The 15,582-nt window shown below is 41.6% G+C and overlaps 1 protein-coding gene across 3 annotated transcripts in view; it reads right to left on the reverse strand.

Annotated features, from left to right (window-relative positions):
- Window positions 1–13,949, reverse strand: part of sorcs2 (sortilin-related VPS10 domain containing receptor 2) — a 270,183-nt gene extending 256,234 nt beyond the window's left edge. For all 3 annotated transcript variants that reach the window (XM_062384316.1, XM_062384315.1, XM_062384314.1), the window contains exon 1: window positions 13,556–13,949. In XM_062384316.1, the coding sequence (XP_062240300.1) occupies window positions 13,556–13,894 (339 nt within the window). In that variant the 5' untranslated portion in view covers window positions 13,895–13,949. The remainder of the gene's footprint in view (window positions 1–13,555) is intronic.
- Window positions 13,950–15,582: the final 1,633 nt, after the last annotated feature.

A 15,582-nucleotide genomic window follows, 5' to 3' on the forward strand; every position in this document is an offset into this window, starting at 1 on the left:
CAGCCCTTAGTTTGGGAACCACTGCTTTAAATAACCAAAAAAAATGTCTTTGCATGAAAACAAAGCAAAGCCATTTCTGATTCCGCAAAAAAAAATGCTAAAAATATATCCTTCAGCACCGCCACTGCTGCTGAAAATCGTCAGGGACACAGCTCATTCATGCCGGCTCAAATTCCACAGTTTTAAAAAGAGCTCTGACGTCCTATTTTGCCATTTTAAAACATCAGAGGTTCCTCTGATTGATTGCGGCCGCCTCGACTCTGAACACAAAAGACCGAGTCTGTTCAAAATCGAATTAACCAACTGCTAATTAACTCTGCTCATTTCACACAAAGCAGGACTGAGAATTAGCTGCGAGCATCAAGGGACTGTGGTTTTTAGGTTACTGAAAAGACGAGAGAAATCTCATATTATGATGGTCATCAGCTGAAGATGAAGCTGTTTTGGGGGTGAAACCGAAACACGTTATCATCACTTGACAGAACAATTAATAAATGTACAGGAGGACTTAATAATATCTATGTACTTGATCAGATAATTCCATCTAAGTACTGCATCACATCAATGTTATATAAAACCTACCACTTCCAGCTGGGTAGCACAACACAATATTCCACATGTGAACTGACCACAGATGCTGCTGATGTGCTTCGAGGGACAGACTCTGAAAATAATTTTCAAATCAATCTTTATCTATATAGCACCTTTCATGTGCTTCACATATGATTGTCAATACAATAATAAGACAGACAAAATAAAATAAACAATTAAAAATAACCAGAAACAATTTGAGACTGATGCAGGCAGTAGAGTGGGGATAAATAAATAAATAACTATAAAAAATGATATCATATAATAACATGGCTGAAAACCGGTAAGAGTGATAAATGAGTGTGGAATAAATGCTTAATCAAGAAACCAGAATAAGAAGGACAAAATAGTAAAAAAAAAAGCAGAAATAATGGAGATAAGAACATTAAACACATGATCTATTTGTGATCTACTTTCTGGTAACTTTCGAAAATTTTGTTCGGACAGAGAGGGGTCTATAACCTGAGATAGAAATTCAATTTGAAACATTGTTATTCTCGCAGAAAATTAAAAATGTGCTTATTAATCTAGAGGATTTTGTGGAGTGGACTGAGGGATGAAATCAAACATAACAAAAATCTCACACAATTTAATAAGTCGACATAGTGAAGAAGAAGTAGTGGATGGATGAACACGAGGAGCAAGCAGAGTTATATTTCTAATTTTTATAAAAGTTGATAATTACCTATATGTATATATTTTACTGAAAATAACCCTTTGTGTTACTATGTTTTGTTTATACTTGTTTAACTGTTTTATGATTATTTTTTAGGAAATTAATTTTCTATTTGTCCTTTTAAAAGTGTTTGACATAAACTGCCCTAAACAAAAATGAACTGAGGTAAAGTAAAGTAAATATAAGGAGGATTTGTATGGGAACACTTTCAGTTAATTTATATTATAATAAACCTTAAAAGTTTTATACAACCTTAAGTGCAGGTCTAAACATTTAACATTGTAAATTCCTCATGAATATGTTCTAATATGATGTATAAATACATGATTAACCTGTCATGTCGCTGCTTGGTGTGTTCAATTTACATTTTTGCATTTGCCTGAGGAAATCCTAACCAAGTACAAAGACTGTTCATTATATCTGGAACAGTTTTTCTGACGCCTGTCTTGTGTGGAAGGCTCCACGCTGTTGTTGTGCAGTTGGCTTAAGATGGAAACTGAAAATACCCAGATCCCTGGCAAGAGATGAGGATCAGGTGAGTGGGTTTGATAGAAAGTTGCGATGGCTTTGCCGCCAAGAGAAGAAGATCCAATCTCTAAATGTGATACTGTGAAGGTGAAATATAATGGAGAGACCCTGCGGGGCTGCATTTCACAACTCTCCGTGAGGCTCTATAGGGAGAGCATTCCCACTGTTCCTATAGTAGCTACAGCAACACATACATCTCACACCACCCCCTCACACACACACACGACAAATATGACAAAAAATCCTCTGCGCCAAAAACTGAAACCCTCATGTATGAGGGTTTTAGTGCAGACTTGATCTTTACTTGAACAAAATTTTGGGTCAAAATGTCTGATAAGTTATTGGGAAGAGGTCTGAGATATTTGCCCCCACCCCCACCCCATTGTCTGACCATAACAATATAAACATATCTTCACTATTAATCAGTACTGTGGCTCACAATTAAAAAATGTCTAAAGGTGCCACAAGAGGAAAGTTTATCATAGACGGACACAAATTTAAGATGAATATGCAAACAAAAGGATACTTAGATACAAGCATTTCACTTGACAACTGTCATATATTTATGTTCAAGCTTTACATGAAATATGCAGGACCTGTGAGAAGTGTGAGGCGAGGGGCCACTCGGAATTCAGATCAGGAACCAAACCACTGGAAGACCCCAACAGGATTCCAGTGTGGGTTGCCAGGGCAACATGAGCAGGAACTTTCAACCATGACAGCTAAACCGCAGAAGATGATGAAGAGAGCACAAAACAACGTGGAACATGGGGAGGGGGGAGCCCAGTGTTTACAGGGACAAAACTGAAAAACAATGAACGCATGCTGGGTAGAACCACAAGAAAAGCAAGGAAAGAAAAGTTCAGAGAAAGTCAAGGACATTCGTGTAGATGAGATGAGTTCTTGTGTGCCACAGCTTATCATCTCATTTTTCTGACCTGTCGCCTGGTAACCACCAACCCCCAGTTTCATGATATATTCACACGTTTGCACAGCATCCTTATTAGGACTTTTCATCGACTACCATACATTGTGGACGACTTAACCAATGAGGCATACTGGTCCAAGCAAGGTATGTGGTTATACTGGAAAAGGTCCTGAAGAGGTAACAATAATTAGTACACACACACACACACACACACACACACACACACACACACACACACACACACACACACACACACACACACACACACACACACACACACACACACACACACACACACACACACACACACACACACACACACACACACACACACACACTTTACATCAAGTCATTTGGCCGTCATGACTTTTCGAATTTCCAAGCGGAAAGGGACAAGATTCCAGAGCAGAGAGGAAGATGCACAAAACACAGAGACACAAACAACACTTCCTCTATTCCCAAACAGCGATGCAGGGAACAAACAGACAACAATGTCTTAGCCATACTGCCAGAAGCCTCGGAAAAAACACATCCCGGTGCTTTTATTTAGCTGCCGGCCAGGCGGCATCAACCTGGCATCACTAAGCAGTTAATTAGACAGTAACACTCCGGTAGCACGCTGCTTCGTGTACTTTCCCAAGGTCTCGTTTGCAAGGGAACCATGGCATCAAAGCAACAAACGCTACCTAGCGCCAAGTGGCAACGAGCGATGCCGTGCCAACACTGAGGCCACACTAAGAGGAACACTTAGAAAGAAGATCTTATCAACGGATAAGCTCGATCATCCACAGTGCTTTAATGTTTCAGACAATTAACTTGCCATTCTTGTCCGTGTCAACGAATGCCGACAGACAGGATATATCCTCCACAGTGAGGACAACAAGCATTCTGCTGTGCCAGGTAGCCCGCTTACATTAAACTGATATAGCAAATGCTCTATAGTACTCTTCTAGTCTTGACAATCACTCAAACTGAATGTATACTTTGCATTTTCAGAGAAGCTCAACAGTGAATCCAGAACTGTACAGAGATATTTCAAATCAGTGGGCAGCACTTTTCTCTATGAGAATGGCACAGCCATCAGGGGCAATTTGGGGTTCAATTTCCTTCCCAAGGACACTTTGGCAGGCGGAATGGGAAATTGCCGCTGACTTTCTGGTTAGAGAACTACCAGTTCTAGCCCATGAGCAACAGCCAATATAAATGTTTTGCTGTGACGGAAGTTTAGGTCTAATTTAGACATTTCATTTTTAAGCTTCTTCGATTGGTGAGACAATCCAGAAAATATTTTTGCCATATTATGTATTTATAACCATGTATATCTACATAGCACAGTTTTCATATGATTTACTGGAGTACTACCTTCACTGGAGACTATGCATTTTTTAAAAGGCTAATACAGCTCAACGTAGCATCATATCTTTCAAATCTCCGTAATGACATGATGCATGACAAGAATCAGTCATCCATAAAAGAGTAAGCAGCCAGGAACAATCTGAAGTTGAGGAAAGACATTCTTTGAGACAGTAAATGATTCCGATTTTAAGAAGAGACCAGCAAACACAGCGAATGATTTACAGTCCGGGTTTTGGAGTGTCTCTCTGACCAGCATGAACGAGGATAGACAAGATAAATGACTAGAAAGGCTCTCCTCACATGTGCAAACAATTTTCCATCGCCGAACAACCAGGGGCCAAATGAACTGTCTGTTTAACATGTGAAGCGTGAACAAATGCCTTTCACATTCAGCCAGAATTCTGAGACCTACATAGTGCATATGTACGTGTGTGTGTGTGTGTGTGTGTGTGTGTGTGTGTGTGTGTACGTTTGTTGGTGTGTGTGTGTGTGTCCTGAGAGAGTGTGGCTCAGAGTTGTTGTGTCTGCAGACCTACAGGAGCAATTATTTACCATGCAAATACAGTGAAGCTCCTTATTATGAAAAATTATAGTCCTGTTAAATACTCAATTTAAATTCATGCAATGCCATGTATAGATTAGGAGGAGGATAATCCTTTGACATGACTGGCTGAAATGATGCCTGCAATCTAAAGGTGGCGTTGGCAAGGTAACCACAGGGTTTAGCGGGAAGGAGCGCATGGATGAGTCTAAAAGGTGGAAACACATAATGTTCTTTTCATAAAGAGGGTGAAATTAACTGTAAATAATTGCAAGATACGGTAGTAAACCCCAATGTGCTGATACGCAGAGCAAATGTGATAAAATCACTGCTTTTCTGAGGGGTTGATGTTCATCAATGCTAGAAGGTAGCTTCAAGAAACCAATTTGAATGTTCAACCTTTAGATAGATGCGGTGGGGATAACAATGCATCTTGGACTGTCCAACCCTTTGGCCCAGAATGAGGTATCTCAATAATTGGATCAATTTCAATTTTGTACACAGGCTAAAGTTGATGAGGATGAATCCTAATTCCTTCAGTAATTTTTTCAGATATCCTGTAAAATATCTGCTTCATGGATTGGTACTAACTCTGGTTCTGAGGTTCATGGATGCTTGAGGAAGTATCTCGGGCCATTGGTAATCAGGTTCTCAATGCAAATGCTAAAGACACATGTAAATGTCATTTCATTTGTGTTGATTCATTAGTAAACGTTAAAAAACAATTTTGTGAAAATGTAACACTTTCCTCAGTGCAAGCATTGAACCCCCATATCTGCAGCTATTATATCCTATGCGGTAGCTGAACTAGTTAGCGCACCAGAGTTTTGTTTTCGTTATTGAATTTAACCAAACAAGTTGCTTTACCAACGGAGACGGGCCATGCACCAGCCCCAACAGAATCGAGACATAGCGTTCAACTGTCAATCCTTTCCATGTCCGGGCCAATTGGGTTTCTTCATCTATACATGGCTGCTATGAAATTGAGTGTATGAAGTGAGTGTCATATTCTTTCTTCGATTTTAAATCCATGAAGATTTACGAGTCAGTAAATTCTGTGTTCTTCATGAATACCCACTCTTGAGAGCTCTTAAACCAGGAATTACCCAGAATTCTCCTACGCGGGTAGAGGGTTGGAAGAGTGTTTGGACTGTCAGCGCCCCTTTTGCCACACATTCATCACTTACGATACTGTGGGACAGGCTTCTAGGGATCAGCAACACACACACATTTAAAAAATAAAAGGTGCAAACAATCGATACAAGCAAAATAGAGAGACCATATTGAAATGTTAGGCTGTTTCCTAATACAGATGTACACATTGGACGGACACACACACACCGACATACACACACAGGATATAGAAATAAAGAAAGACGAGCATGGCCCAGAGTTCCCTGGGGCGAGTCAACAACTCACAGAGAGGAGAGAGAGAGAGGGACAAAGAGCGCTCTTTCAATAGTGGAGGCTCTCTTCATTCAGAGCGCGGCTCTCATATTATATGCCTCATATCCCATCACAGGATCTCTATGGATTCACTAACACTATATGCACGCATGCACGTTGACAGATTTCTTGTATATAAATGCCTTGGTAAGCCCTCAAACATGTAATCTTCATTAGTACAGGGCAAGAATTTGGTAAAAAATTAATGAAGTTTGTGCTTACTAAACTAAATTATGCAGATTTTTAGATTTTGTAACGTATCATTTGTTTTCTTTGATTTCAATGACATTGTATTATTATGCCTCCATACCAGCGTCTGTGCCAGTGGTGTTTTCGGGTTTATCCATCTTATTCTCGTAAATGCAATACATCAGGGATGCCCTAAGCGAATGTCAACACACAAACATTCACTTTGACTCAAAGATGACCTGAATACAATTTGAAAGGGCAAAGGTCACTGTGACCTCACAAAGTATTTTTATGTTTTCTTGAACATTATATCTTGAGATCAGCTTCACTTGGACTCAACTATGAACTATCTTGATTTTAGTGCCTAGTGAACTCGCAAATACATATTTTATAACATGAGACCATTTCTAACTCCTTCACGTACACTGTAAAGTTAGAGATAAATGTTTTTTACCTGTCACTTTCTTGCCTGGTCGGTATCTGTCCTGCATCCTTTAGCTCAACGAACGAAATATGCTCCAATATTCACTCTTGTTCAGTTTCTCACTTTACCACTTTCTCTTTTTTTTTTTCTCTCTGACAATGTCCTCTTTGGTTTCTTCCTTGGCTCTGCCATGATGTCCCCACAGAGAATGGAGAGCTAGCTTTCTCTTATAACTAGCTGCTAGCCGCTAGCTTCTCCGGTTGTTGGTGTGACATATGCAGGTTGTAACGTTCCAGCATGGTACACCAAGACATACACAGTACAGTTCCAGGCATCCAGTGGGCGCTGTGGCAATGGCATACATGTCATTCTCTTTTTAAGCTGTTTTGATAAAGTATAAGAACAACCTAGTGTTGCTTTGATACGACTTACAGTAATGAGGTCTGAGGTAGAAGATGCCGCCCTTGTGTTCAAGATGGAACACAAGGGCGGGAAAACTGAGCACAGGTGGAACAAATCATGAACAGGTGCAGCCAATCACAGGACACAGACAGGAAGTAAGGGAAGACAAATGCACAAAGAGAAGAAGTTTTTCAAAATAAAACAGGAAATAATGTTCTTAAAATGCAAACCAAGAAAAGACAAAAAGGGATCATAAATGGGTCACAATGTACACAGAGGGGGGCAATTATATGTCCAACATCCATGCACATTTCCCGACTCAGTAAGTTACACACGTCAATCCTCGGTTACTGTAAGCTCAATCGCTTTGATTCTAAGCCACACATCACTGGATATATTAAGAAATGTTTTCCTTGTTCAAGCACATTGTAAACAAACAACTACTGACAGGACAGGGACACCTCAGAGGCCAATCAGATTTCAGCTTGGGCCAGTGGAAGTTTATGTTCATAGCTGTGAACATGATAACACATTGACAATGTCACTGCAGGTTTGTTTTCATGGTGACACTCAATGAATAAAGAGACAAAAAAAGGGAAGGGACTTTCTCTTTAGGATATTTGGGGAAAGTAGAGACACTTTTCTCATGGAGAAAAACAGCTGAGGGGGGAACTCCTGAGAGAGCAGCATATTTTGAGCATTATTGTATCAGAAGTTGGTTTAAATCTGGAATTTTAACGTTGAGAAATAACTCAGTCTGTGTGTGCAAGGGAATTTCTGCAGCCTGAAGCAGAGTGATAAAACAAGCCTGCTGCCTTTTTGTCGCTTTGATATTTACTTAATGGAAGATCTACCGTACACGCAGATTTACAACAGACACTAAATGTGTCGGATAATGAGCCGAGTTGTACAGAAACAACCCTCCTGCCGCTCCTCTGAGATCTTTTCTTAGAAATTCTCTCTTTTTTGCCTATTCCAGTGTTCATGAATATTATCAAGAAGCTGCGCCGCTGACCTTTGACCTCTTCCATAATGGATTTTCTTTTTAAATGCTGATGATCTAGATCCTGACTGTAAAGTAGGTATTTTACTGATGCACTGTTCTGATCTTGATTCCACATCCAATTACTTTTTTCCATTTTCCTTCAAGATACAACACACATGCACACTCTGTGCACTTCAAAGACACCTTTAGAGGAAGCCTTCTGCTGTGAGCCATCAACCGACCAGGCAAAGCTTGCCAGAGTGAAGTGACTGTCGCCATAGGTGCTTCGGGGAGAGAGGAGAGTAGACAAGAGCTGGTTTTAGTAACAGCTCTCATAAACATATCACATGTAATGATGTGCGGATTCGCTTGAATCATATCAAAGAAAACAGCCACATTAAAGTGAGCTCTGCATCCCCATCGAGTCACGTGTGAATTATCCCCTGTGCTGCCGACCCCCCCTATACCCGACAGTTGGAACCTCAATAAAAAGTTGAAAACGAAATAATGAAAAAAGGGAGGAGGCTCAGTTTTTCCCCTCACCCATAAATCTGTGCACTGCTCATAATTTTCCGCCTCACGAAAATTGAACAGCAACATTTGTCTGTGTTTATTTGGCGCCGATGAACTAGTCCTCTTTGACCTTTCAGATTGTAAACCAAATTAATTAAAAAGTAGGTTGAACTTGTAGCTGGAGCCTAAACGCTTGGATGCCTGTAGATAAAATTAACTTCATCTACTTATTTTTAAAAGTGGACATGTAGTTGAGGAAGTTCATCACAATAAAGGCTGCAGACCCTTAGGATGAAGTCAGCTTTTTTTAATTTCCTAAATGCCAAAGTCTCGTCATCAGTTTTGTCACTTTGCATAGAACAAGGAGTAGAGTTCCTTTTTTTGTTGGAGCGTTTCCATTAAAAATGAAATAGCAAATTGTCAAATTGATATCGACTTTGCAAATATATATTTTTGTTTGTCTGGTTTGATTACTGGTTTAAAAAATGTATAATGGAGCAATTCAAAAGTATACCTATCGATTTGAATAGCAACTTTTAGGGGGAGCTCTTGAAAATGCAGTATTCAGCATCGGTTGCAGCCTATAGCCGCCTCTGACAGCCAATGAGAGGCAGATTGAGTCTGATGCTTAGATACCACCAGAGGTGTGGACTCGAGTCACATGACTTGGACTCGAGTCAGACTCGAGTCATGAATTTGATGACTTTAGACTCGACTTGACAAAATGTAAAGAGACTTGCAACTCGACTTGGACTTCAACATCAATGACTCGTGACTTCACTTGGACTTGAGCCGTTTGACTTGATAAGACTTGCTCCTTTCCCCAAAACACAAAGATTAAAAAGTATGTTATTAAGGAGCGCTCTGTATCTGTCATCGTGTTTGTGTGCTTCTGTGTGTGCAGCGCCGCCGCTCCCAAAACGCCCACTACGCGCTGTGCGTCGGGCACCAAGTCCTGAGGGGGCACCAAAAAAAAGCAACTAAAAAATTATCATAGTTATAATAATTATGTAGCCGAGCGTTTGGTTGTATCATAAGTCCGGCTTCAGCCGACAAAGGACACGAGAGCAGGTCATGCGCTCGAGACAGCACACCCGTTTATTCTCCGTTCATTTTACAACTTCACTCATCACAGCACCCACTTCCTTTAAAACCCCCTTTCAAAATAAGAGTCACTACCAACAACCCACTTAAAACCGGAAATACAAATCAACCCTCAACAATAACGTCATTAAATAAATTAGCTTACAATTATAATGCCGATATTATTTCAGTATAGAAATATTAGGTACCTTTTAGCCATGTATATCACAAAAAAGGCAGAACAAGAGATATATTAAATTGCTCAAAAAAAGTTAAAGAAGATTGACTATTCTTGTTTGTACTTATTGATGATTATTTAATGTAATCATAGAGGAGTTATGCTTAGGGCACCAAAATGGCTCGCAGCGGCACTGGGTGGAATCATACTACGTCCACATCGTGCACAAATGATTGACAGACTTTTGGCAAATTTTTCTTATGCAAATGCAATTCAGCATAGGGCCCTGACATATAAAAAGCACAACCCTGTTCATTGTTATGTTCAAGTATTTGTTATGTTTCTCACATGTACACACACACACAGACAATATGAGGTAAGATAAATGAGATGAGATAAACACAGGATAGGACAGAAATGTTCATGTTCATGTATTTGTTATGTTTCTCACATGTACACACACACACAGACAATATGAGGTGAGATAAATGAGATGAGATAAACACAGGACAGGACAGAAACTGCTGTGGAACTAGTTAAAATGCAAAATACAATGTTAGCACTTTTGTACAAATAATTACAGTTGCACTTGTTTTTTCAAATGTGTTCATTCTGTAGGAGTGGTTTAAAATGAAGAATATTCTTGCAAAATATGAGTCAAATGTTAAAAATGACTGGTTAATAGTGCAATAGGGAAGTGCAATGTTGGCACAATTTTTTTCTGTAATTTCAATTGCACTTGTTTTAATAAATAAATAAATACAGATTTTAAAAGCATACATGATCTGTGTAAATATATTATTACCCAGTGATCAAAAGGACTCGAAAAGACTCGAAACTCAAACTGCAGGACTTGGACTTGACTTGAGACTTGTCAGTCTTGACTTTGGACTTGACTCGGGACTTGCCTGTCTTGACTTGGGACTTGACTCGGGACTTGAGGGCAAAGACTTGAGACTTACTTGGGACTTGCAAAAAAATGACTTGGTCCCACCTCTGGATACCACCACATCAAGCAGCCCAAATTTCAAATAGAAATAAAAACTTTCCAATAGTCTATTTATTCATTTTCCATTTTTTCATTCAAACATTTAAAAAATGGGTAAATCTTTCATTTACATAGCTCTGCCAAATGAAAACTACATATGTATAAAATTGAGTTTACTTTTTCAAGTATATCATTCATGAGATTGAACTGATTCACAATACACGGCCCCTTATGTTTTATTTGTGTATCGGCAGTGACTGATTTGAGTGGAGTAGAATCTGTGCTGAACACCCAGCAGTGTGGAGCAGAGCGGCCGTGGGCGCTGTGCCGTAGAGAACATGAACAAGGAATAGAAAGTCTCACCATTTCACTCCCATGCTCCGTTTGGCTGTTCACATGAATATTTAAACGTGGCTGATAGCAGAGTCCGGTGTGAGCAGTCCTGAAGTCACCCACATGCACGGAGAACAACAACAAAGCCCTCTCATGCAGCTCGTCATTGTCTGGGAGCGAAGATGGAGGCCGCTGAAGTCAGTGTTCACAGATTCATTCATAAGGTGAAGTGCAGTGGATGGCGGCACATTCATGAGAGGATGATCATAAGGATAAGGAGAAAGAGAGGGTTTTTAATTATGGCTTTTTATGGTTATTTTATTAAAGTTCAGGATGTGGAGGGGCTGCTCCCTCCAGCGCAGAATTGGGATGAATGTCGATCAAGTAACATGGATTACAATATGACTGATGTCTGATTTTTAAAATGTTTTATCTGATATAAAACCACATGAGGACAAACATAAAGCCCAAATTTGAATTGAAAACGTCATAGTTCACAGAACTTATGGTGTTCAAAAGTGATCTGAGTCACATAATGAGAAAAAAAGCATTGGATACTGAATGTAGCCTCAGCCTCATATGACGTACGTGTTTCTCTCCGAGTCTGCACATCAGTGTTTATCATGATTCAACTGCCAAGGTCACATAAGCCGTTTACAGACATGAAGTGCAGGGGATGTTGGTACAATTGCATTAGAGTTAAGGTAAGAAATGTGCAGCAGAACATAGGCTGATGTGTTCATTCAGCTGCGGAGATCTCTTGACATCTTCATCCGTGTCTGGAGTTTTTACTCGGGTGGGGGGCTGGTCCAAAGAAACTCTGGAGAAGGTCCTGAGCATCTCACTCTGACATTTGCGTGTCAATGAGGAGGATCGCACATTTCATCTCAACTCTACAGCTGTGGAGCTCCCAACCTCACCATTACCCTGACAGAAACACTCCTTAAAGTCTAACTTGTGTCTCATTCCTCACATCCTCCTCTTCTCACGACACACAGTGTCACTTTGCAAGATATCTGGCAGGAAAAGTTTAACTTCTTCAAAATTCTCAGTACCATTCGGCCCCTCCAGCATGCCAGGGTCTCTGCTGGAGCTTTAAATCCCCTCTCCTTTGCCTCAGTCTTGAGTGCAGATGTTACCATTCACAACATCATTCACCAGCCAGTTTGTTTTGGTCCTGTGAGCAAATCTGAGTGGAATATTGAGGTCTGCTGGCTGTTCTGCGGTCCGATCATTTCTCTCTCTCTCTGCCTGCAGGCAGATGCAGCACAACAGCAACGTGTTCCCCTGACAGAGAGCCTCTGATCTCGAGAGATGTCTCCATCAGGCACCACCACTCAGGGCGCCTGTCAATGTCCATCACAAAGACTGCTCTTTGTTTGCTGCCCCTTCACAGGGCCCAGAGGAAAAACTGTATGATATTCATAAAGTGACCTTTTCATAGTTCATTGCCTATAATCTCCAGTTTAAATGCTTCTAAAAATAGTCACAAAGTGCCAAATTCAGTGTCTGGAATATCAGAGATGCCTCATGTCTCCTGTCATCACTGATCAATCCATGAGTGACTAAGGCTCCTGATATTTAACCCAACATCTGTCTGAAATGTTTTTTGTACCACTGTTTGTTGAGACACTAAAAACATGTAAAAAAAAAAAAAAAATCAGTTCCCTCTCATTCCAAATAGCGTTTCGGAGCCCAAGTAAACAAGCGCTGCAACATTCATGGATGAAAAGCTCTATCAATATTTCAGTCGTGGCTTCGTGTGACTAAATCAAGCAGCGAGCCTGTCTGTTTAGAGCGCGCAGCCCCTCTCCACGCCGGCTTTGTGCGCTCTCAGGCGCGTCCTTGGACTCCTTATAAAATGTTATCGCGAACAGTGGCATCAGTGTCTGTTGATGTGGTTCTCAAAGTGAGGTCATGGGATATTGTGGAGGTCGGTAATTGAACTTAAAAATAGTTCCCCCAGTCGAAAGATAAGTGTGTAAATAAAATGCGCACAAAGGATACAAATAAGGAGTTCCCCCCTGAATGCTTTGCGCGGCGGTCTGTAAACACAAGAGCAGGATGCTCGTGACCCTGAGCCACCGTGTGATGTAATGGAAGTCTGACCACTGACGGCATGCGTCTGTGACGATATTACATGGTAACAACAAAGCCCCGAGCTCATCCACATCACATGGACCATCTGGATGCGTAAAACCACACTGTGTGTCCCGCTCTCTGCGCAGCGTGCGTGCGTACAGGCGGCGGCAGCGAGAACAATAACTTGTTAGGGGTGAGGTGTGATGGTGTGGCTGGAGAGATGGATGGAAGCGCAGCAGGGGGATGGTGGGGAAGGTGCGTGGACCAGCGGATCGTGACGGGACAGGGACTGGGAGGGGAGAGGCTACTTACGCTGCTGTTCTCTCCTGTCCAGTGGACCATCGCCTGGTTGTGGGTCGCATCCCCTTTGAGCACGAAGGAGCTGCTGAGCAGTGACATTTGTTTTTCCCGGGATAGTGCTCTCCTGAAGCGGGGCGAGCTCCCCTCGTCACCGCGCCTCTGGAAGCCGGGCGGGGAGCCTCCGTCTCCGACGCCCATGTCAAACGTACGGTCCAGCCCGCCGCGACGGTTTAAAGCCCCGGTGTCACAGAGCGCGGGTCCCGGCAGTGCCATCCAGGCCGAGGTGGTCAGCAGAAAGACGCAGAGGTGCGCGGCGGCAGAGAGCGGCTCTTTGGGGCGCAGAGGTGCCATGCTTTGCGCCGGAGAAGCGCTCGTATCGCGGAGACTGATGGAGAGACTGCTGATGCTTGTGGTAGAAAGATAGGAGTACACTGTAAGCCGAGAGAGAGAAGGGGGAGATAGTGAGGGAAGGAGGGAGGGAACTGGAGCGAGGGCAGACAGCGGAGACAACGTGGACGCGTCTCGGTGCCAAGCGCGGTCCTCAGGGCGGCGCTGCGGCGCCACCTGCTGGTCAGCTACCGCAGTGTCATCCTCAAGCGCTGTCCCACATGAGAGGTTCACGTTTCAGTGCGAGCTATTTCACAGAGGCCTCGATTCTATAATAGATTTTATTGAAAGGGTTTGAAAGTGATTATTTCACATGAATGGGATCCATGGGGGGGTCAAAGCTGGCCTGATACTTTGGCATAAGGAGAGAGTGACGTAATTCTCATTAAGATAAGATAAGAAAGTCGTAAATTTAAGGCTTTATTCTTGTAAATTATGACTTAATTTAATTTATGCAAAAAATGCAAAAAATTCTATTCTTAAAATCGTAGCATTTTTGTTTATTCATCATGGCCCTATAAAACTATGCCCCAAAAAATAATGAACTCACTAAAATCACTGGGTTGAAAATGTAACTGATTAACCCAGTGTAGAATTATAGCCCCATCACTTTACCCAGTCGTAACAATGGGTTGTTGTGACCCAGGGTTTTTAGGATATAACTGTTGTGTTGCCAGTTTGCAACGATGACAAGAAACAACATACTACAATCCAACAGCGCCTGTTAGTGTAGAGTCATTTCTTCAAGCTTCAAGTCCAAATCTAATACAGCACGGCCCAAAACAATTGAGTTGTAAATCCAATTCATCTCCTGTCTTTTAGCTTTGAACCAGTTGCTCCCAAGTTATCTCTGGATGTTTGGGTTTTCTGTTGCTTTATCTTTCAAATAGATGTGTGGACTCAGATAACATGATATGACCTAAAGCACGAAATGTAAACACTCGCCCAAAAAGGGCCGTCAGTCCACTCGCTTCCCTCACTGCCTGTGTGGCCAGCTGGCAGAGAGGTCAGAGTTCACATTTGATCCCGGTAAGTAATACGTCTCCTCTGTGTCCACCCTCCCCATCCAATTATATCTAGAAGTACTGGACTAACCCGTGACTGCGTGGGGCAGGAGCGGTAGGGGTCGGACATCTCCTCAGGTCAAACGAGGATTTACCGTTTCTACATGTTGACGTTTCAGCCGCAGCCAGAGAATCTTAACTATGATTTTATTTTTTCTGTTCTGGTATGAAGATTATTTGCTGATCACGAAGTGCAGCAAGCAAAGAAGACCTGGAGTAGAACCAACAGGATTAAGCTAAAACTCAATTAGATATTTATGCAGAGAGAGAGAGAGAGAGAGAGAGAGAGAGAGACCAGGAAGAGGGTGAAAAGTACAATAATATAACAATCAAATAAAACGAATGCCATTAAAATAAAATAAATGAAATAAACATGAGGTAGAAATATGGATAAACTAAGAATTAGTGAAATAATCCATTCTATTATCCAGGGCCAGTATGTTCCACAGTAAAGGGGCATAACAAGTGTCCTCAGCCGTACTTTTATGGGACTCATGAGGAGCATTAAAAAGAAAAGCAGTGGAGGAACCCAGTGATCTGACTGCAAGATAAAATGAAAGATAATCTCTGATGGGCCGGTCTCAGTAG

This window comes from Platichthys flesus, chromosome 24 (genome assembly GCF_949316205.1).
Source record: "Platichthys flesus chromosome 24, fPlaFle2.1, whole genome shotgun sequence".
NCBI classification, from domain to species: Eukaryota; Metazoa; Chordata; class Actinopteri; order Pleuronectiformes; family Pleuronectidae; genus Platichthys; species Platichthys flesus.